At 49.9% G+C, this 22,677-nt stretch overlaps 6 protein-coding genes across 6 annotated transcripts; 2 read left to right on the top strand and 4 right to left on the bottom strand.

Annotated features, from left to right (window-relative positions):
* Positions 1 to 292: 292 nt before the first annotated feature.
* On the bottom strand, positions 293 to 3,289 carry N7516_004200 (coatomer subunit gamma; the record flags this gene model as incomplete). The annotated part of the gene is made up of 5 exons (XM_057216920.1): positions 293 to 525; positions 587 to 1,405; positions 1,455 to 2,769; positions 2,829 to 3,139; positions 3,214 to 3,289. The coding sequence occupies 5 exons, from the start codon at positions 3,287 to 3,289 to the stop codon at positions 293 to 295; spliced, it is 2,754 nt and encodes a 917-aa protein (XP_057078803.1).
* A 418-nt stretch (positions 3,290 to 3,707) lies between these two features.
* On the top strand, positions 3,708 to 4,622 carry N7516_004199 (uncharacterized protein; the record flags this gene model as incomplete). Its single annotated transcript, XM_057216919.1, has 4 exons — positions 3,708 to 3,745; positions 3,825 to 4,007; positions 4,077 to 4,432; positions 4,489 to 4,622. 4 exons carry the CDS (start codon positions 3,708 to 3,710, stop codon positions 4,620 to 4,622), a joined length of 711 nt encoding a protein of 236 aa, XP_057078802.1.
* Positions 4,623 to 5,077: 455 nt separating this feature from the next.
* Positions 5,078 to 6,096, bottom strand: rsmA (putative bZIP transcription factor (Fcr3); the record flags this gene model as incomplete). Its single annotated transcript, XM_057216918.1, has 3 exons — positions 5,078 to 5,609; positions 5,687 to 5,928; positions 5,989 to 6,096. 3 exons carry the CDS (start codon positions 6,094 to 6,096, stop codon positions 5,078 to 5,080), a joined length of 882 nt encoding a protein of 293 aa, XP_057078801.1.
* A 1,489-nt stretch (positions 6,097 to 7,585) lies between these two features.
* On the bottom strand, positions 7,586 to 9,035 carry N7516_004197 (casein kinase 1 family protein; the record flags this gene model as incomplete). The annotated part of the gene is made up of 4 exons (XM_057216917.1): positions 7,586 to 7,598; positions 7,723 to 8,743; positions 8,798 to 8,870; positions 9,024 to 9,035. 4 exons carry the CDS (start codon positions 9,033 to 9,035, stop codon positions 7,586 to 7,588), a joined length of 1,119 nt encoding a protein of 372 aa, XP_057078800.1.
* A 1,807-nt stretch (positions 9,036 to 10,842) lies between these two features.
* On the bottom strand, positions 10,843 to 15,453 carry N7516_004196 (putative cell polarity protein (Tea1); the record flags this gene model as incomplete). Its single annotated transcript, XM_057216916.1, has 5 exons — positions 10,843 to 14,387; positions 14,418 to 14,678; positions 14,735 to 15,248; positions 15,283 to 15,333; positions 15,364 to 15,453. The coding sequence occupies 5 exons, from the start codon at positions 15,451 to 15,453 to the stop codon at positions 10,843 to 10,845; spliced, it is 4,461 nt and encodes a 1,486-aa protein (XP_057078799.1).
* A 2,154-nt stretch (positions 15,454 to 17,607) lies between these two features.
* N7516_004195 (ubiquitin-binding TORC1 subunit KOG1) lies at positions 17,608 to 22,212 on the top strand (the record flags this gene model as incomplete). The annotated part of the gene is made up of 6 exons (XM_057216915.1): positions 17,608 to 18,063; positions 18,125 to 20,842; positions 20,914 to 21,164; positions 21,232 to 21,565; positions 21,626 to 21,963; positions 22,023 to 22,212. The coding sequence occupies 6 exons, from the start codon at positions 17,608 to 17,610 to the stop codon at positions 22,210 to 22,212; spliced, it is 4,287 nt and encodes a 1,428-aa protein (XP_057078798.1).
* Between the last annotated feature and the right edge of the window lie 465 nt (positions 22,213 to 22,677).

Genomic DNA, 22,677 nt, shown 5'->3' with positions numbered 1-22,677 from the left:
GGCCTTGCCTACTCTGACTTAAACAACGGCTAGGTAGCGTTAAAAATCCAAGCTTACGAGCCCGGGGTCTATACCCCAGTAGCTACTACACTACGAAGGGAGGAGAGACACTAGAAACACCAATAGTATGCATACATATGATATGATATTTGGATGAAAAGTTGCATTGACAAGTTTTGAGGGGTGGACGACGCAATCTAACGAACCAAGACACATGAAAAAAAGACACACGCTCTTGTCCCCCCAACCAGGATTAAGCACGTAACGACAAAAAGAAAAGCAGACAGAGGGATTAAGACACAGAAGCAATGACAGCGGCGGCAACGCCCTCCTCTTCTGCCCGGACGGTGATCTTGGTAGTGACACCAGCCTTGCTGGAGTAGGCCATCTTGATTAGAGAAGCGACACGGCCGCCGGAGACGGTCTTGCCAAACAGCTTGAGAGTGTGTGTGCTGCTGTTGAGGGCGACGTCGGTGCCCTCGAGGGGCTGCAGAGATAGCGCTGAGATCAGTTGTTCCGTGGCATCTGTTGGGATAGTCAGTATGAGAATTTATAGGGGAGAATGATAGACAGGAGCTATACGTACCGTTGATACCCTTCATGTTGCTGAGCTGCAGGGTTTCGCTTTCCTCCTCGCCGTTGGCACCGGTCTGCTCCCATACGTGGTCGAAGCTGCCGGCGAATGTCGGGATGACATAGTCGCCGCCTGTCAGCTCGAGGTCCTCTACCTGGTACTCATCGTCGTAGCCACTGTCCTCAGGCTCGCCGCTTGTAGGGTCGATTTCTTTGCTGGTGAACTTGAGGATGTTTGTGAAGGAGGTGACGGGGACGCTGCTCTCGCCGGTAAGCTTCTTGAAAGCAACGTAGACAACACCAGGCTGGTCTGTGGGTAGCTTGGGGGCAGGAATGATAAAGTCGTCCTCCAAGACGTCCTCTTCCTCTGGTGTGGCAACCACAGTGACATTCTCGAGAACGGTATCTGGAAGTGTGTTCTTGATATCATATTGCACCACGATGTGTTCCTTGAAAATGTGCTTGACGGCGGTAACAACATATTCGGTTTCGCTCTCGGAAAGCTCGACAGGCGCAGAAGACTTGAGCAAAATACCGTACGCCTTGATGTCGGGGTATTGCAGAAGTTGCTCTGCGTATTTCTGGGTGGCAGAGGCGCTGGCCGCTTCGGCCATACCGCCGGCGGCCTTGCCCTTCGGGGGTCCGGCTGAAGGGGCCTTGAGAGTGGGAGTGGCCGAGGTAAGCTTCTTGGTCCTCTCTTCAGCCAGGGCTTGCTCGTGTGAGACAACCGGAATGGTGGCAACATCGAAGGCAGCAGCAAAGGTCTCCTTATCACCAGACGTCACGTACATGACGAGCTGGTGTTCAAAGGTGGAAAGGGAATACATTGAGTCTAGAACCATTAGTAAATCTATTATTGCCAGTCATGAAAAAGATCTTACCGTTCTTAATGAAAGCGCTCGCCGACTCATCCTCTTCGCCCATAAGACGCAGGTTAAGGGCAGCACGGTCTCGCACCTCGTCGTCGGTGTCATCAAGACAACGGGTGAGGAGAACATGAACACTAGACTTGACTTCAGGGTCCTTCTGGCCAACACCAAACTTGGCCAATGCGGTGACAGCAGCGGCGCGTACGATGGCGTTCTCCAATACGACACGGTTGTAGATGTAGCGGATATACTTGGTGGGAGAGGTAGTTTTAGGACCCTCAGAACCAAGCAGGTGCAGGATTCTGACCGAGAGCTTGGTGAACTCGCAGTCCTCAATGAACTCGCAGAGGTGGGCAAGCGCATCTTCCTTGCTTTCCGGAACGAACTTGATCAAATCGAACATGCTCTCAACAACAGTACGCTTGAACTCGTATCCACCCTCGTCCCGTAGGATGCCACTCAAGAAAACGAGCATACCGGCCTGCTTGCTGGGGAACTTCAAACACAAAGTGCGAATGGCCTCAACAATAGTGACCTTGAACTCGTCGGTAATATCGGCCATGAAGCCCGAGATTTGCTTCATCAGACGGTCAACGCTAGCTTCGTTGCCGGTCTTAAGCAATGTCGTAATGGCGAACGTGGCAATAGAGCGGTTCGAGTTGGAGATGAGAGATTCCATATCAGGGTTGCAGACATTGACGACGTGTGGCTTGAAAGAGGCGAAGTTGTGTAGGATACGGATGGCAGCGAACTTGGTGATCGAGCGGGGAGAGGACAGGAAGAGCTGGAGAACGTGAACTGCCTGCGTTGCCTCGGCGTCGGTGACATCGCGCATATCGCAAATAGCCTTTGCTGCCTCGAAGTTGACCATCTCATGCTTGTGGCGGAGCCAGCCATCCAACATCTGCATCATGGGTTTCCGGAGACCTTGGTCCTCCTCAGCCAATTTGGCCGCCAGACGTACCAACAAAACCAGAGCAGCCGGGCTCTTCACCACACCTGCAGCACCGTACTGCTGTACCATCTTGACCAAAGACATGCGGTCGTGCGAGCGCATCTGATACAAAAGACCGATGGCATGGTACTGTGTCATGAAATTCGAGTTGGAGATGGCGTGGCTCTGTGAGCTCGAGGAGAAACCAAGGAACCCGGTTGATGATTTCGATGACGAGGCCGCTTCCTGTGTTTCGCTCTGCCATCTCCGGACAACATCGCGCGCAATCGGGAGGAGGTGGTAAGAAGAGACCAAGGCCGCGGAGGAGACAGAGGGGGTCTTGTCAACAATGGCGGTCTTGATAAGTCGCTCGATACCCTGTACTGTGGAACCCTTTTGCAATTGTCAGCAAATCCCCTCAAGCATTGAAGTCCTCGCGACCGGCGACCTACATCGATAATGCGGCAGAGCGCTCTGATGGCATTAGCCCGGTACAAAACATCGCTTCCCACCGCAGTGTCCTTCATGATGATACTGGTCGACATGATCACATCTTCGGCGGTGCCAGCCAGCTCCTTCAAGATCAAGTACACCATCTGCCGCAATGACGGGTCTTTGTTCTGGAACAGCTTAGAGATTCCAAAGAAGAGGGTGGTGGCTTCATTCGTAGGGAACTGCTCCCCGGTGAACATGAGGACAGCGATCTTGGTGAGTAACGTTCGGCATGTTCGCGGCGAGATAGGAGAGGAATTGAATAGACGTGCTAGGAGAATTATCCCGTCAGCATTGAATATGTGCAGCGCATGGAGGCGCCAGGGGGTATTGTTGATTGCACACCATCTTGGAAAACGGAGGTCCGATCAAGCTTGATCATGACCTGGTCCTCATCTTCGTTTTTCTTCATGTAACTCATCTTGCCCAGCAGCTGGTATTGCACCAGCAATGAGTGGTTGCTGTCGTATTAGAAAGGTGGAGTTGGTGCAATTGGGACACGGGTCGAGTACACAGAGGCAGGGCAGGGCGGTGTAGGCGACTACAGCATTTGCATAACCACGCAGGAATGAAGGCTTAACGAGGGTAAATCGGAGGAAAAAAGGAGGATATAATTGAGGTAAATGAGGTGGTAATGAATCTGGAACCCTCAAAGCTCAGAACTGCCAACTATGGACAAGTTGAAGGTGGCCTTCCGTGTGTTTGGCCCGAACCAAACACTGCAAACAGGTGGCATCACGATCGAAGGCAGCGCATTTGTCCCTCCAACTCCCCTCATTCTCTCCATATTTCGCTTGAATTGAACTTGATCTATACATCTTTGATCATTTTGATTCACCATGCAGGTTGAAGTCGACCCCAAGGAGGATACCGAGTGGTAAGCCCTATTACTTGCACATACCCCCGCCGTCGGCAATGATGTATAGACCAAATAGTGTGCTAACCATATTGTATAGGAACGATATCCTCCGCCAACATGGCATTATACCCGAGAAGCCCAAAGACCCCGAACCTCTGATCCAAGAGGCCCTGATCGCCGCACAGCACAGGGCGCACGAGAACCGGCTTGAGGACAAGGACCTTGACGAGCTGGACGCACTGGAAGAGGATGAAGATGAAGAGTTTCTCGAGATCTATCGGTAAGCCTGTTATCTAATAGTTGGTATACTTAAAAAAATCCCCCTTTGCTCACGATACCAATCAAACAGGCAAAAACGACTCGCCGAGCTCTCCACCCTCCAACAAACCAGCCTCTTCAACCAGGTCTTCCCACTTCAGAAAGTCGATTATGCCCGTGAGGTGACAGAGGCATCGAACAGTGCTTTTGTACTAGTTAACCTCACATCGATGGGCGGGAACGTCGAATCGCGCGTGTTGACAGAGCTCTGGCGACAGGTTGCTGCCAAATTTGGCGATATCAAGTTCTGTGAGATTCGTGCCGACATGTGTATTGAGGGGTATCCGGAGAAGAACACGCCCACAATCTTGGCTTACAAGGATACCGAGATCAAGAAGCAGCTTATTACGCTCCAACAGTTGAATGGTCCCCGGACCAAGGTTGAAGGTAAGTTCTGTTCAAGGCAGGAATACATATGGACTATATACTGATCAAGTGCATAGATATTGAGCATCTGCTCGTGGAGATTGGTGCCTTGAAGGAGAGTGATGTTCGTCTGAAGAAGCATGATGATGAGGACGACTACAAGAAAGACGATGACCTGAACATTGAAGATTATGATGATGACTGGGATTGATTTCCTTGCGATTGACCATTACTGCGAATATTTTATGATCTGGCTTGTGTGTATATTACGAACATATCCAAAAAGATGATGACGCCCTTTCCATGTCGGCAAAAGCCAAGAGATTGATGTTGTAAGACATAACGCGCTTGTCGGCCTCGATTTGAATTGAGTTACCTATGTCTACTACTATATCTACATCTGTAGTTTGTCATGTAGATAGGCCAATCTGGGGTTCATAATGACAACTATGGTGTGAATATCGACGCTTAATATCAATAAATCGTAAAGCCAAAATTCAAGTGCTCCTAAGCAGAATCAAATCACATATATACCGAATTATCAACGAATCAAATGCTACCGCTGTTCATCGTATTGATCCCATCAATCCCAACGCCAAACAACATCAAATCATAACCATCTCAGCGGTACCCGAAAGAATAGAAAAAGATACCACAGAGAAATCATCAGATCAACTCATCACGACCAACAGCCGCACTCTCCTCAATAATCTTAAGAATCTGACCCTCTTTAAAAGCAGGACCCTGTCCATCACACTGCGCCATATTCTTCAAACGGTCCGTGACATCACCGATATCAAGCTGGCCGCGCTGAAACAGTTCATGTTTCTGAATAAGGTCCCACGTCGCACCCGCATCCAGCAGCCTGTCACCAGTAATGGGACACACGGCGAGACGGTGGTTTGTGCTCTGAGATGTGCCAGAGCCGTCGGCCATGAAGGTGGCATGAAAGTCTGTGGGGTAGTACTTCATTGGCCCTGTGACGGTTGGCTCGGGAGTCGCGTTTGCGCTGACATGTACGCGGTTGGCGTGTTGTGATGTCGCGCGCAGGATTTCATTCTCGGTTGTGAACCGGGCTAGCTCGCGCTTCAGACGTTCGTTGTCGGCTTGTAAGGTGTTGGATGCACCTTCGAGGCTGTTTACTTTTTCTTCGAGATCGCGGACGTGCTGTTCTTTTCGCTCTCGAAATGCTCGTTGACTGTGTAGCGAGTGGGACTCATTAGCGCTTGCTTTATATGGATGGATGGCTCTGACCGGGTTTGATATATCACATACGCTGCTCGGTTCTGTGCCTTGCGCTTGCTTTGCCCGGGCGCTGATTCCTTTTCCTCGCTGCTACTCCTTCCTAAGGTTGGGTCGGCGAATTGAGCTTCATCGCCGTCGTATGAGGTGGGGCGTGTATGCTGACTATTGGTGGCATCGCTGGAAGCAGAGTGCTTGACTGATTCTGGCGGTGAATGTGGTGGCGGAACAAAGGAGGGATCGACGGGGAATGAGGGGTCAAAGTTAGGGAAGTTCTGGTAATTATTGTAGTCTATTAGCGATAAGTTCTTGAAGGAGGGGGACAAAGGACGTACCAAAGGGGCGAATGTGTCTGGTTGGACATGGGGTTGGTCGGGGGTAGGCAGGCCATAGAGCGAGAAGCCCGATGGTTGTGATCTGGGGTCATAGAAAGGGTAATCCATTACGGAATCTTGGACAGTTCCCAAGGTCTTCAAGGCTTGTCGGAAAGTTAGGAGGTGAAGGTGGGAAAACTTTGGAGGGAAAATCTATTATCTGGTCAAGTTTCATGTATCGGGAGGCGTTCCCTTGTATGTACAGAATTCAATGTTGTCATGACATCTCCTATACGATGCCAATTTCATTTACTACTTTCCTACACGATGCCCAATTTCAAGGTATACTTCCAAGGTTTACATATCCTCTCAAATATCCAATCAATTCGAGTGTTGGGTTCACGGCCGTAAACTTTCGATGATCTCACCGTTTTTCTACTCTTTGGGACCGGGAAGTACGGCTGTTTGAAGGGCCAAGTTCCAGGCCTGGTTGCTAGTTGAATAGCAGGATTCCAGTTCGGATGAAAGTAAGCAAATTGGAAGTGCAGTGTAGAGAGAGCTAAGAGAAATAACTTGACACAAATCGACGCATACCACCCCGGAAGCGACCCTAACCAATGTCCGTCGCCAACCACACCATTCTCCTGTAAAGCGGGATTGCATTAGAGACCTTCTGTAAGAGTAATTTCCGCAGTGTAGCATGAGCAGAAATACAGAAAGCCTGCAACGCAATGCTCCCGAAAGCCGTCCCCGTCTCAAACCTCATTTGGCCATGTTGGAGGCCACACCTCGTCCCCGTTGAGCGTCGATAGTTCACAAATCAATCATCGCCAGGCAAACGCAAAAAAAAAAAGAAAAAGAAAAAGAACTGGGGAAGATCAAGGGCAGAGAGATAAACATCATGAGTAAAGAAAAGGGGTAAGCAATGATAGGCAGCGCATCCGAGGATGCATTCAAGGATCTCCAGTACCAGCGATTAAACAATCCGACGAAAAAAAAAAAGAAATTGCGGGTTGACACCGTCATTTGCATCCCCCTTAGTCTTGCCCTCTGGTCGTTCTGACCAAAGATGCCAGGGTTGTAAAGAGAAACCAAAGGGCGAAGACGTAAAAATAAGCCACAATATCAGAAACGTTTCGAGACGTGCAATCGGTTGTCCCGCAGAACGGGTACAAGAATCCGAAAAGACAGAAAATAGTCGACAAAGTATTCGCAAGCTCAGCGCAGGAGTGACCACCCAATCGGCAAAGGGTCCATGGGGCTGAAGGCGAGCAGGCGATAAACAGAGGCGAATCGAAACGGCTGAGATCGAAATCTGATCGAAAACGGGATAGGAGGGCTGTTGGGGAGTGCAGAATGAATAGAGATCCAAGAAAAAAAAAACAAAGAAATGTCCGAGAAGGCTGAATGCGACATGGTCCGCTCTAAGGCGACATGAACGGGTCCCCGGTTTTCTTAGTAGATAAGAATGTGAACAGACAGGAGGCAAATGTAAAACATAGCCTCACCGTCGTGTAAACACGATTAGTACCACTGGGCCTCCGCTCCTTCGTCCCGCTTCGAACGGCCACCAGAAGGTCCATACCCCAAAGCAGCACCTTTCGAGGCAGAACGTAGCCTAACGCCGAAGACTATGCGATTAGTCAGATTCAGAACATAAGGGTCCTCCACGCCAGCGTCACGAAATGCAAATCACTCAACGTAGGAGTTAAGAAAGAAGGGGTCCCTACTCGGAACCAGGTTTCATGTACTCACATCCTATCGCTACCTCCCACGGCACGGTTGGTGTCCGGAGTGTCGAGGGTGCCGCGTTCGACGACCTTACGACGCTGGCTGGAGATGGCACCCGGCTTGACGGCGCCACTGGCTCCCATCTGACCAGCCGCAGGCAGAGCCTGACGGCGTTGCTGATCCTCAGCATCCTTGTCCTTCTTGGAAGCGTCCACGATCATGGCGGCGTTCTTCTGGTACTTGTAAACGGTCCAGTCGAAGACGTAGTCGTACTGGAACGACTCGCGGACGAAGAGGTCACGGAAAATCTTGCGGAGGTAGGAGTAATCGGGCTTGTCGTCGAAGCGGAGCGAACGAGTGTAGTTCAGGTAGATGGCAAATTCGTTGGGGAAACCACGGCACAGAACTTCCGTGGGGGTAGTCATCTTCTTCTCCATAATGCGGTCGTACTTCTGCTTCTTGGTAGCAGCCTTCAGACCCTGCCAGGGGAGAGAGCCACGGCAGAAGTAGAGCATGACATAACCCAGAGATTCCATGTCATCACGTCGAGACTGCTCGACACCGAGATGGGTGTTGATACTGGCGTAACGGGCAGTTCCAGTAAGGTTCTTGTTCTCACGGTAAGGAATGTGGAAGTGGGTCTTGGGGTCACGGTATTTCTTCGCAAGACCGAAATCAATCACGTTGACCTGGTTGCCTCGCTTACCAATGCCCATTAGGAAGTTGTCGGGCTTAATATCACGGTGAATGAAGGACTTGGCATGGATGTATTCGATGCGGGAAATGAGCTGATCGGCGAGAAGTAGGACGGTCTTCAGCGAGAACTTGCGGTTGCAGAAGTTGAAAAGGTCCTCCAGACTGGGCCCCAGCAGATCGATTACCATGGCATTGTAATCGCATTCGGTACCGAACCAACGGACGAAGGGAATACCGACACCACCGGCAAGCGACTTGTAGACACGGGCTTCGTATTCAAGCTGGGGGTGCTTGGCCTTGACACTCTCGAGCTTGATGGCAATCTCTTCGCCGGAGATGATGTTCGTTCCTAGAAGTTATGAGTTGTTGTGTAGGGGTAAAGCCGTATTTGTTATATCCATACCGAGATAAATGTCACCGAAACTGCCACTGCCGATCTTACGGCCAATGCGGTACTTGTTACCGACTCGCAAATCCTGGCAATGTCAGTAAAACGCGTGGTTCATTTGTCTTGTTGACCACCAGAAAGTTATATTATAATCCGAGTGTAATACTCAAGCCATTAAAGACACGACTCCGAGTGAAGAAGGAAGAAAGAAAGAAAGAAATCGGGGGTGGCTAACACTGACCATGGTCGTCATCCTGAACCGATGGGGGCACAGCACTTAGCCGTGAGAAAGGACTTGAGGCTAGAAGATTCAGAATATTAGATTGTGTTCGAATCCTGTTGAAGAAGAAACGATATGCAAGAGCTGGGATCGATGGAGTATCAAGGGGTGTAAAATAGAGAGAGAGGAAGAGAGAGAGGAAGAGAGAGAGAGAGAGAGAGAGAGAGAGGTGGAGGGAAAGAAACAGGAAATCAGTGAGAGGGGTTACCAACTGAGCCTCAGGCAACTTGAGAAGGCTGGGCCAGATCAGCTAACACAGGAAACAGAAACAGAAACACAACACAATTTGGTGATGCAATGAAAGAAGGAAAGAAGGAAAGCCAATGTAATAGACCACTGGAAGTCAAAGGTAAAAAGCCGAACGAATCAATCTAGGCATACCTGGAGATAACGGATCAAAGACGTGTTGCCGACCGTACTTAGATGGCTCGAATGGCTCAAGAACAGATGAGCCGGGAAGATCCGGAAATTTATCACAAAGAAATTAAAGGACAAGGGCAAAAGCCTTTAGAAAAGGAACAGAGATATACGATGCTTTGAGAAGGGGAAGAAGGAGAGGATGAGAGGGGCGAGTTGAGTCGGTGAGAAGGGTATTTTTTCCCCTTTGATTTAACGCAGGGGACGGCAGTCACGCCCGACCTCGGGAGGTTTCTTTTTTTACCCTGGTCATTGGGCGTGGTATGGTAATTTTGCGTAATTTTGGTATTGGGCATCTACATACTAGGTATACTATTGTAGACTTTTATTACATTTACATACTACCTAGGTAACTATATATGTATTAGTACCATTGGATGTATACTTTCACATTAAATGATATATCAGACACTGATATAAAAGATATGAAGATTATATCTTGGTTAAACTTGTATAGAAAATGGCAATCTTGGTGGCGATACAGTATCCAGAACTACGCGGACGACAGGCATCAAACCTATAAGAATGCTCTCAATATTGAAGTGATACCCAATCTAAGATGTATACCATTCTCATTTAAGTCATATACAATCACATTGCTCTCATTGCGAGACATGATGTCCGTAGTGGTCTTGCTTATGTATACATGATCCTGAATCAACAATACCAGATCCTGTAGTATGCGCGATTTTCGATGGGAAGATCGTCTCAGTCGATTACAATATAGAGGCAAACGTGCAGCATCACGCTTACAAACTGATTACCACATATGACAAGAGATCAAATTTATACGACAGAGTACTTCTACATCATATAGTGAGATGGCATCGCCGCGGAGTAAGCGTAAACCTATCGAATCGGGCTGATGACAAGTCATCATTTACACATCATTTAGACTTGGGTGCCGAATTTACGAAACTGCAGGATTACCCTTGTCATGATGGTCTTGATGAAAGATAAGAGCCTCCACAGGGCAACTAGAACGATTTTTGGACTATGGATGAACAAGGAATCCGCGTGAAATATGCTAGTGGTACAGCCAGAGTCCAATGAACATCAGAAAACCGGGGTATAAAAAGGGCAGCCGGAGGGTTCGAAAACAAAAATCAACACGGGAAAGAGTGAAGCAAAGGAGGGCAACGGCGAAACAGAATCAGAAAATAACGCTGTGCGTCGGCGGAGAGGAACATAGAGGATAAAAGGACACATCATACATAGAAAAGAGTGTGGAAAGACACAACGAGGGGAGAAAAAAAAAAAAAAAAAAAAAACTGTTGCAAATACATGTGCAGAACGCTCAGACGGTGCAAATTGACATATCTTAGGGCACATAGTCATAGAACAACAATAGAGGGCAAGACCTTCAGATCACATTAGAGTGTTCGGGGTGTGCGGCCCCGGTGTTCAATGGCTTGGTTTGCACATCAAACCCATCCCGGTCATCCTCGTCCAGTCTCCTCCTCCATTCTGCCAAGCTATCACTCATCAGTGCAGGTCCCTCACTATTATCCTTGGTAGGAGTCCGCTCCAGATCCAGCTGGCTGCTCAGACGGTAATTCCGGTTGGTGCTTTCCCAGTGAGATCGCAAAGCGTCCAACTCATTGGCAAGGGAGTCCAGAGCCATGGAACCACGGTTGTCGGGGAACGTAGAGTCCTGCGAGACATTGCTATCAGCTCGTGCCCGCCCATTGGCTCCGCTGACTGTGTTGCTAGAGGCGTTGCTGTGTGTACGCGAGAGACCATTGGAACCTTGGCCGTGATGAGATTGACGGCGATAATGACCAACTGACGTTTGAACCTGCTCCAGAAGCATGTTGACCTTCCGCTCTGCATCTGAAGCGCGAGTTTCAAGGTGGGTATTTTCTTGCTTGAGCTGCTCCAGCTCGGTGCGACTTTTCTCTGTGGCAGCGAGTAGATCTTGCTTAAGACGTTCCTGTTCACTTCGCGACAACTGTTTCTCAGCCGTGACCTGATCGAGATCTTGCTTGAGCTGCGTGATCTGGCTTTCAAGGCTGGAGATAGAAGATGAAGTTCGATCTTGGAGATCGGACATCGACAGCTCGAGACGGGACCGTTCAGCGTCCCACTCAGCGGACGATCCAGATGTCTGGCTGTCTGCATTCTCGAGGTTCTTCTGAGCTACGTCCAATTCAGATTGCATTTTGGCATTTTGAGTCTTATACCGACTCAGCTCATCTTTCATCCGCTTCAACATCTTCTCGGTGCCCTTCACGTAATGAACCGCTGACTGATAATCGTTCTCAAGCTGCTCAAGTTTCTCTCGGAAAGCTCGGTCGGCTTCCTGCTCACGACTTTCGAAGCCGTTCTTCAGGTCGTCGTGAGCCTTGATGCTAGCCGATAGTTGTTGCTCAAGCTCGCGTAGTCGGGTTTGCTCCGGAGTTCCGAATCGCGATCCGGGGGAGTCAAGACGTGGGGACCGTCCGGTCTCGCTGTTCATTCCACGCTCACCAAGAAGATCCTTCAGAGCAGCGTGCTGAACGGCCAAAGCTCCAGCTTCACGCTGGTGAGTTTCAAGTTGTGTCTTCAAGTCACGATTATTCGCAGCAGCAGATTGGCTTTCTTTCATGGCAGTTTGAAGCTGTCGGCGCAATTGCAAGCCTTCACGGCTGGCCTGCTCCTGGTATGCTTCAAGACCAGCAATCCGTTCCTCTGCGCGTCGGAGCTTGTCTGATGCTGCGTTGGCGGCTGCCTGGTTGGCCTTGGCTAGAGTGGTGGACCGCTCGATCTGGGCCTCCAAAGCAGCGACTCGCTGGTCAGCACGAGATCGGAACGAATTGTCCAAGTCTGTAGAAGATGCGCGTTCTAGGCCAGACACGAAAGCAACCTTGTGAGTTTCGGCTTCCCTGGCGTGGATTTCTGCCAACTCCTCCGCATCTCGAAGGCGACGAGTAATGTTTTCGACTTCGGTAGTACGTTCTTCGTGCTCTGATCGGAGCTGCAAAAGCTTTCTCTCCAGGCCCTCACGACGCTCTCGCTCCTCTTGGAATTGCTTCTCAACCATGGCCGTCTTCGCGGCGGAGACAGAAACAGCTTCTCGGAGACCACCAAAGTTAGAATCAAAGCCCTTCAGGCGGGTCGAGGAATCCTCAATCTGGGCCAACAATTCTTCTTTGTCAAGGATCAATTGTTGAAGCGAGGCTTCGGCTTCTGCACGCAAGAAGGCCTCTTCTCTGGAGAGAGCCTCTGCTTGATGGAGCTCAGCGCGCAAGTTTTCGGCTTCCAGAGTATTGCTTTGCATCTCAAGCTCTGCCAGGTGTTTTCGGGTTGCCTCATTTGTCTCTTCAGCAAGTTCCTTGGCTTGACGCTCCTGCGAAAGCTCGGTGGTCTGCACATCTAATTTGGCCTTCAATTCAGCCAGGGAGGCCAAAGCAAGGGCGAGGCGACGTCCCATGTCGGTGGGCCGCTCGTCATCTCCATCCCGAGAAGCATCAGGCTGAGGGGTTCCCCGCTGGCTACCACCATGGGCAGCAAGCTTGGCCCGGGAATACGCAGCTTCATTGATAGCCATATCGCGTTGATGTTCCACTTCAGCAACCCGTTTAGATGCGATAGCAGCCTGTCGATCCACAGTGGCCTGCATCTTGCTCAAGTCCGCTCTCATAGCCAAGAAAGCCTCAACCAGCGGGCGATCCTCATCGCTTAGGGCCTCATTGGCCCTGTCATCTAGCGCGGGGCTACTGGTTGCATTGGGAACATAGCCACATTTTCTTGCGAGGGCGAGTTCTGACGCATACCAGGCATTTCGGGCCTTGGTAACCTCCAGCTCCTTTATCAACGCCTCTTGGTGGGGTGTAAGTCGAGGAGACCGTGGCTCATCACCAAGAGTCTTGGAATTGCGGAAGCTTCGAGATTCCATTGAGCCCTCGATGCTAGCCTGCCGACCCAGGATCGATTCCTCTCCGCTATCAACGGACCCACGCTGCCGATGAGAACGGAGCGACCGTTGTCGGCCAGGGGCACTGATCAACGGAGCTGCCTCACCTGCTTCCATGGCCTTGGCTGACGGCTTTTGATGCTGTGTTGGAGTTTGGCGGCCAGCTGACGGAGGTCCCTGGGGCTCGTGTGGGCCCTCCTTCATGATCGGTGATTCCTCGCCACGCTCATCGTTTGCTACACGAATATCAACGGTTGGTGTGTACCCGCGATCATTCTTGGTCGGGGTCTTGCTACGAGGGTTTGCACCGGCTGGAGCGCCATTTCCACGAGGGCCAGGAGAGGGTGCTTGTCCAGGAGGTGGGGGTCCGGCAGGGGCTTGGGCAATTGATGCCCGTGGTAATCTCGATCCAGGTCCCAGATTTGGATTAGAGCCAAACTCTCCTGGCCTATTAGGAGCCACACCTTGTATCATGCTCTCCCGCGATGGCGTCGGTCCCCGTCGCATTTGCGGTTCCGGGCCTGCGTTTTGTGCCTCCCGGGACGAGCGCCCAGACGAGATACCTGGCTTATCAACACTTGTCTTTCTGGTCGTTGGTTCGGGAACGCGTCCCCCAGGTTGCGAATCATTCGGGTACCGGATCTTGCTAGTATCGAGGATGTAGGACATGCTGAGCTCCGCAGGGTCCCTAGGAGCCGAGCTTGGTTCGCCCGCCATAACAATGATCTGCTTACCAAAAGCGGTCATGCTGTGACCGGATCGAGGGGACGGCGCAGGGCCCATGTTTTGGAAGGAGTACCAACGTCGAGTTGAGATGCGGAACGCTGACAGGTCTCCCAGGTCCACGCCTTCATCCGTGCGGCCGCCGAACACATACATCACATCGTTGACCAAAGCCGAGGCATGGCCCTCCCTAGGAGCCGGGATAAATCCAACACAATCAATTTCCGTCCAGCTGTTGGCAATGTAGTCGTAAGACCATACATCATTGAACCACTGCACTCCGTTCGTACCTCCAAACAGGAATAGCTTGTCGTTGAAACTGACAATGGTGTGGTTTGTTCTCGCTGGAGGAATTTGGCCTGGTGGAGGCCCGCCTTCGTGACTGTTCGGGATCAGAACCTCCCATTTATTTGCTGGATTTTGAAGCTGGTTCAAGTCGAACGCAATCAAATCATTGAAAAAGAAGCCCTCCACTTGCCCTCCGAAGACGTACAGTTTAGAGCCTAGGATGTTTAAAGTGTGACCGTACCGCCCGGAAGGTCGAGAGCCGGGTGGGATAGCGCGGGACCATTGGCGGGACGCTAGAGAAAGAGAGTCAGAATCATGGTGGACATGAAGAAATCGATGCCACGCTTACATGTGTTCAAGAGATACAGGGTGTCGTCCAGAGAGTCATTCTCGTCGATTTTGGTATCACCGCCGAACACAATGAACGCATTCCCGACAAGCAAACTGGCGTGCCCGACTCGCGGGCCGGGGCCTTCGGATACTGTTGCAACCTGCATACAGTTCAAGCCACCACCACTGCTTTCAACCATCCAGAGATCACCCTTGACGGTTGATCCATCGATCAGGCCTCCCATCATATATATGTCTCCTTCCTTAGATGCCACCGAATTGATTGCCGCTCCATATCGAGGAAACGGGTTCGTTTGGGGTGAAGAGAAGTTCAAACGGCGTTGCGACCATGGGTAAAGGGATGAACTGGGGCTTGGAGGGGGATCCCGTTGGGCAGTTGCTGAGGTCTCTGCATCTGTTGTAGACATTAGAGCTCTGTCCTCAAGAGTGAGGAATGGATCACGAAACAGATACCCACCTGGGATTCCGATTCCGCCCTCTGCCGCGGCCGTACCGCGTCTGGACTCGTCGGACTTGTAGCTGAGTGTAGAGAGTTGCTAAAGCTACCACTTGGGGTTGGCGTCTGGGAAGTCGTGCCATCTCCCTTGGCCCCATGCCCTATTGCAGACGATCCAGTAGATGAAGCACCCTCGGAGGTGTGGACATTTCTAGTTGCCGGGGGAGTGCAGCCGCCTGCTGACTCTGCTGATTCTTCTTTGATTTAAACAGAAAGGCCATCGTAATTTATGTGGTCGTAGTCGGTCGTGTCAGGGGATCTGGCGCAAAGTCAAGCTGCGCCGAAGTGCGGACTCGATCCAACACCGGAAAATCGAAAGAATGGCGTTGTCCCGAAAGATGGAGTTGTAAAAGCTGAACGGATAGGGGGGGGTTGTCTATTTCAAGAAGTGAAGTGGGAACCAGGAACCACTAGGAACCATAAAACGTTCCATGCACAAGCCGCTCAGCGTCCCCCAAAAAAATTTAAAGTGGGCAAGGGGAGGCTTCTAAACAGAAGCATCCGTACTGGGGAACTCGAAAAAAAAAAAAAAAACAAAATCAAAGCGGCTAAAGCCAAGGCAAAAAAGGGGGAGGTTGAAAGCAGGAAATGTGAAAGAAGAGGAAAAGCGAAGATGGAAGAGATGCGTTTCAATTTCCCGGAGATGCTCTAAGTCAAACTAGTCTTAGTTTCATTGGACGTGCATAACTCAGGGGCATACTATTAGTTAGTTACTCTATTACTCGAATATTTAAAGTATTATATTGTATTCATCTTCATTTATTTTCAATGCTTGTCTCTCCTACTTATGCCCTACTGCGTACATTGTACTAGTTTCCTTTGTTCATTCCTTCTCCCAGTCTCTTTTTTTGGGGAGTGGTCCAGCCTCCAGGAACCGAGGGGGTGATTTCACATTCCACTATAGTTAGTTAGCATATCCAGGCGTCTTTTTTAGCTTTATGTTTGTTGCATTTCAAAAGAAGAAAGAAAAGAAAATCTTAAAAAAAAAAGGGTTTCACAACAATGTCGCAAAGTCTACATTAGTTATATAACTAACTAACTAACTAACTATTCAAGGGTTAGTTGGAATACCATCCACAAGGCTTGTTAACCCTAACTGTCACAACCCCCCAATGAGCTATATGCCGCGGGACCGAGCACTTGGCCCCAGTGCGAACAACTGCAGGTCCAAGATCAATTTATCCTAACACTGCATTCCCCAATTCCACACGGCGATCCATACCCCACAATGTGCAAGAAATACCGATTGCTTACAGATTGAAGGCTGTACAACAGTGTAACTAGGCATGTGAACTGATGAATGTCGGCTCTGAAATGCCTTTCTATAAAAAAAAAAGGTAGAGTTGTGAAGTTGATAGACCCGAGGGAAAAAGGGGGTTATCAAAATTATCTGGACGATCTCTTGTTTCCTGGCTCTTGGGTTGTTTGTTCTACAACATAGGGATGGACCTCTTGACACTGATGTACTTTTGTAATAATCTATCATCATTGGCTACACGCCATATGTCTGAGTTTGATTTTTGTTTATTTTAGTTGTTTGCTATGTTGTATAAGAATGGACGTGTCAGATTTTGGATGTCCATCCTTCCTTGGGTGAAACCTTTTATGTCCCCTATGATTGTTGTCTTAGACATTCCCAATCATTCATAGATACAATGTCTCTCTTAGATTCAAGCCATCACAAAATATATTTCATAGAAGATACATAGCTGACTAACAAAGGTTTCATCCCAGGTGGACTTCCCTGATGTCGTCCTCCGAGATGTAAACCAATTCCGGTGCCCGTATGGAACCACTCCATTTCTCTAGATTCTGTGAGACAGATTGATAGGCTTTATACACAGGCATTTGAACCTGACTACCATGAAAACAAAGAGCATTGACCCTATGCAGGTCACGATTGCCTCAGTGATGTTGTAAAACGATGGGCTTGAAGTCCACGCGTTATCTATACTTCCCGGATGCCAAGACATCATTCTGAGTAATCCCCGGAATATCTGTGTTTCCGCATCCATCTCGCCTTTCCGAACCACATCCGCTCTAGACCAGGTAGATTAGCTCTCTTTGGATCAGAATCCATAGTCTGTGCGCCGAGCTCTCTCTGCGCTCCTGGAATACCTCCAGGGCAGTTGCAATTTGAGATTTCTGGTTCACTACGAATCCGGCCAACTCCAACATCACCCGGTCCATTTCACCATCGGTCGCTTCCCCAGTCCCCAGCTTCAGAACATCCAGATCCGAGCGAGCGAACCGAAAGAGGAAACTCACTGGTTGTGACCGGTGACCCAGCGGGGATACTCGCGGCTTACCTTGACATACGCTCCAGTCCTTCCTTTTCCCCAATACTCGTGTAACACAATGAACGATCATACAACATGAGGGATCCCACTACCGATATGGAACAAAACTCACAGCAAATGACCAACGGGTCGACAGCCTCGCGTCGCAACCCGAATAAATCAGTCCGCGTCGCATTTGGTCCCGAGTTAGAAACTACGATTCCCACCCGCGAAAGATCTCCAGCTCCGTTGAATGGCCATCATCGATCGCTCACGGCAGTTGAACACAAGCAACCCGCGCTGACGCCACACGGGCGCCCAACCAGCTCATCGGGAGACAACAGTACCGTCGGAGAGATCCCGCCCCGTCGCCCATCGCCTCGGAGGTCGGAGAGCAGCCGACCGGCTATGCTGAAGAGAGCCAAAAGTGACTATGGACCGAGTCGGATAACCTTTGATAAAGTGGCAGGCGATGACGATGAAGATTTCGCTATGCGACATGGATGGCAGGAGGAATATACTTCCAGCGAATATCTCAAGATCTTGCATTCGGTAAGCATGACCACTCTGGTCGTGAGTTTCCGGAAGCTAACACGATACCCGCTGATTATAGAATTTCTACATGTATTTCACAGAGAAACGTCATGAGACCAATGGTATTCCCAGGGACCCTGTTGGAAGTTGGCCCAGTCAGGACTGGCGCATGAAAGATCGCCTGAAGACTGTGTCTGCGGCTTTAGCCATCTGTCTGAACATCGGAGTCGACCCTCCTGATGTGGTCAAGACCAATCCAACATCCAAGCTTGAATGCTGGGTAGACCCGACTTCTACCACAGGCGGTGGTCAAAACAAGATCATGGAGCAGATCGGCAAGAAGCTACAGGAGCAATATGAGACTTTGAGTCTTCGGACCAGATACAAACAGTATCTGGATCCATCGGTTGACGAGACCAAGAAATTCTGCATCTCACTTCGCCGAAATGCCAAGGACGAGCGAGTACTTCTACATTACAATGGACACGGAGTGCCATTGCCAACTCAGTCGGGTGAAATCTGGGTATTCAACAAGAACTATACCCAGTATATCCCTGTCCCACTGTATGACCTGCAGTCTTGGCTAGCTGGACCTAGTCTTTTTGTCTTTGATGTTTCACATGCGGGGAACATTGTCCAAAATTTCCACACTTTTGTGGAGAAGCATGAGAAAGAGAACATTGAAACTAAGAAACGAGACCCGAATGCCGTCATTCAGAATTATGGTGACTGCATCCTCCTAGCTGCGTGCCAGAAGACGGAGTCGCTTCCGACCAATCCCGACCTACCTGCAGACCTATTCACCTGTTGCTTGACAACGCCGATTGAAATCGCGTTGCGCTTTTTCATCTTGCAGAACCCTTTACGAACTAACATCTCTATTGACGACTTCCGAGTTCCCGGTCGGCTTCAAGATCGTCGAAGCCCTCTTGGAGAACTGAATTGGATTTTCACTGCAATTACCGATACGATTGCATGGAACACCTTACCTCGGGCTTTGTTCAAGAAGCTCTTCCGACAGGATCTAATGGTCGCCGCTCTTTTCCGCAACTTTCTGCTCAGCGAACGCATTATGCGCACCTACAAATGCCATCCGATATCTTCGCCTGAATTGCCAGACACACACCATCACCCTCTATGGAAAAGCTGGGACCTTGCAGTCGAGATGGTGTTATCTCAGCTACCTGCCCTCATTGATCAGGAAGAAGGGCGACGGCAGTACGAGTACCAGCACTCAACTTTCTTCGCTGAGCAACTTACTGCTTTTGAGGTGTATCTCTCGTCCGGTCCTACGGAGAAGAATCCACCAGATCAGCTTCCTATTGTCCTCCAAGTCCTCCTGAGTCAGGCACACCGCTTGCGGGCCTTGATTCTTCTCAGCAAATTCTTGGACCTCGGCCCATGGGCTGTCCACCTTGCACTCAGCATTGGCATCTTCCCCTACGTTGTCAAGTTGCTGCAATCAGCCGCTCAAGAATTGAAACCTGTGATGGTTTTCATCTGGGCAAGAATCATGGCAGTCGACCACACTGTACAAAATGATCTACTCAAAGACAACGGCATCCATTACTTTATTTCAATTCTGAACCCTTCTTCACCCATTCCTGTGGGAAACGCTAGTGAACACAGGGCCATGTGTGCTTTCATAGTCTCGATCTTCTGCAAAAACTACCCCCAGGGACAGAACGTCTGCCTGTCTGGCGAGTTATTTGATTCGTGTCTGAGACATCTAAGTGATGTAGAAAACCCCCTGCTGCGGCAATGGTCTTGTCTGTGTCTCAGTATGCTCTGGTGCGATTTCCCCGAAGCAAAGTGGATGGGCATTCGATGTGCAGCCCCCGCTAGGCTCTGCGAGTTGAATTTCGACCCCGTCCCCGAAGTTCGCGCTGCGATGCTCCACGCGGTGACTACGTTCTTGGGAATTCCAGATTTGACGGACCAAGTTGCACAAATCGAGGAGACATTAGCACTGGCAGTCTTGCCCATGTCTGCCGATGGGAGCGTGGTTGTCAGGAAGGAGCTTTTAGTGTTCTTCTCAACATTCGTCAGGCGCCACCAAAACAAATTTTTGGTCGCAGCATTTGAGGAGCTTGAGGAAGAAAAGCGATCCCTGCTTCATCGCTGGGAGAGCGAAACCTCTACTAGCCGCTCCGAAGGACAGGCTGGAGCACTGCTTTCCCATGAGAAAATGCCCCAGCTGTCTCGCAATACGACTTTCGGAACTATTTGGAAGCAGCTGCTGGCTCTCTCGGTCGATCCCCATCCTGATATCGCCCAGGATGCCGCCGTTATCGTTGATTACATACACCTTGCCTTGTTGGAATCTCCAATGGCGCCACTAACTAACAAGCTTCAGAACGAGGTTTTGGAAATAACAGGCTTGACGAAATTCCAACCTCGCGAACGAATCGAGACAAAGAAAACTGCGCCACCTTCAACACCTCCCATGTCCGGAGCAGCAGCCTCGAAACAAGAAGGCTATCTTTCTTTGGGTTTTAGACGAACTGCTAGTGTCGCTGCTTCCCTGAAGAACCTTGCTTTCGGCAATTCAACAACAGGAGACCCACCTTCTGATAATTCGAACCCTCCTTCGCCTTCAACCAGCCGTATGACAATTACCCCACGCGGCCGGGCCCCTCCTGAATGGACCCGACCCCCGGAAGTAAATGACCACGTTGTTCCCGCAACGGCATACCACCAGGCTCCGATTCCCACATCCCGAGGGTTCCAACCCAAAGGGCTTGATGTCGTGCCGGTCATTCCCCTGAAGAGTAGATTCCTAGACTGGTCCACTGAGGTAATTCCGGATTTTGAATCCATCGAGTCCTACAACTTTATTATTATCTACGTTTACTCACCATTTTTAAGTATTTCCGGGAGCCTCAGATGAAACCCAACGAGCCGGATGAGCCCGGTAGCTCTGACTACAACCAGCGCCTCTGGAGACGCGGCCGCAACGAAAAGATTATCGCCGAGACCCAACCCCTCAAAGGAAAAGCTGGAGCGAGCCGCTGGGATAACTCGGTTGCTTTGCTATCGAATGGTAGCCAGCCCCACAAGATGTGCTTCCATCAATTCGAGGATCACCTTGCTGTCGCAGATGACCGGGATACAATTTCGTGAGTACAAACAAGTCGCTTTTTTTTTTGTATTTTGTATGTTCTTCTAACCAGTGGTTTCATATAGCATTTGGGACTGGCAAAGCCACAAACGCCTCAATCAATTCTCAAACGGCAACCCGGTCGGGTCAAAGATCAACGAAGTTCGATACATCAATGAGGACGACCAGGCACTACTTATGACTGGATCTTCCGACGGTGTGATCAAGCTTTTCCGCCATTACGAGACTAATAAGAATATTGAAGTGGTCACGGCCTTCAGAGCCCTCCCTGAACTTATTCCAAGCAACCGCAACGCAGGCCTTGTGCTTGATTGGCAGCAGGGTCAGGGCAAAGCTCTGGTTGCAGGTGATGTCAAGGTTATCCGTGTCTGGAATGCTGCTACCGAGGTGTGCACAAACGTAAGTCTTAAACGTCCGGTCTTACAAATATGTCGCGTTACTCACAAAGTTCGACAACAGGACATTCCCGCACGATCGGGTTCCTGCATCACATCATTGACATCTGACCAAGTAGCGGGTAACATATTCGTTGCCGGTTTCGGTGACGGTGCTGTCCGAGTCTTTGATCAACGGTTGAAGCCGACCACATCCATGGTCAAGGTTTGGCGTGAGCACAAGCAATGGATCACCAATGTCCATATGCAGCGTGGTGGTCTACGAGAATTGATATCAGGTGGCCGCAATGGCGAGGTCCGACTTTGGGATCTTCGCATGGATAGCCCGATCTCCACCATCTATGCTACCAAAGACACCCTGCGGACCTTGAGTGTTCACGAGCACGCTCCTGTCTTTAGCATGTACGTTGCCTCCCCCGTAATATTTTGATTTTTGTTTGTTCAGAGCTAACATGACCCAGGGGTACAAATCGCCACGAAGTTAAGACTTTCAACGTGGATGGCACCTATCTTTCCACTTTCGAGCCATATTCGAGCTTCCTTCATCACAACCGATCCTCCCCCATTGCCAGCACTGCCTTCCATCCCCACCGGACTGTGCTTGCCTGTGCCGCATTGAATGACCATCATGTAAACCTCGTGTCCTGCTAATTCCAACTCGGCTCCGAAATTCATGATACCTTCGTGTGTGGTGACTGACCTTCATGGCATTGTTTCTTTTTTTCTCTTGTCCTAATATTACCCTTTCTGTAATATGCAGCCGCATACCCGACGAACAATTCTACACGGCGTCTCGGCGATTGACTTGATCAACCATACATTGTGGCTCTGCGTTGTTGGTTTTTGTTCCCTTAGGGATGCTTCACTACCCTTTGATATTCGTGACGATTCCTCTATTCTTCTACTTCGCCAAGACAGTGTACCCGGCCTCGGGTCTATGAACTTCTTTTTGCTCTTGTTTTCTTCTCTCACTTCGGTATCAAGCGCAATATCTTGTGGTAATGGGTGCTAGTGTCGCTTGTAGTATAATGTTTAGAATTATCGGGCTCGGCTCACTTTAGTGAAGTGGGTACATCGCATTAGAAGCTGTCCTGTTTGGAATTATAGCAGGCTTTG

Source organism: Penicillium verrucosum, assembly GCF_028828655.1.
Source record: "Penicillium verrucosum strain IBT 35672 chromosome Unknown utg000001l_segment0_segment0, whole genome shotgun sequence".
Classification (NCBI taxonomy): Eukaryota; Fungi; Ascomycota; class Eurotiomycetes; order Eurotiales; family Aspergillaceae; genus Penicillium; species Penicillium verrucosum.
This window is presented reverse-complemented; position numbering and strand designations above follow the sequence as displayed.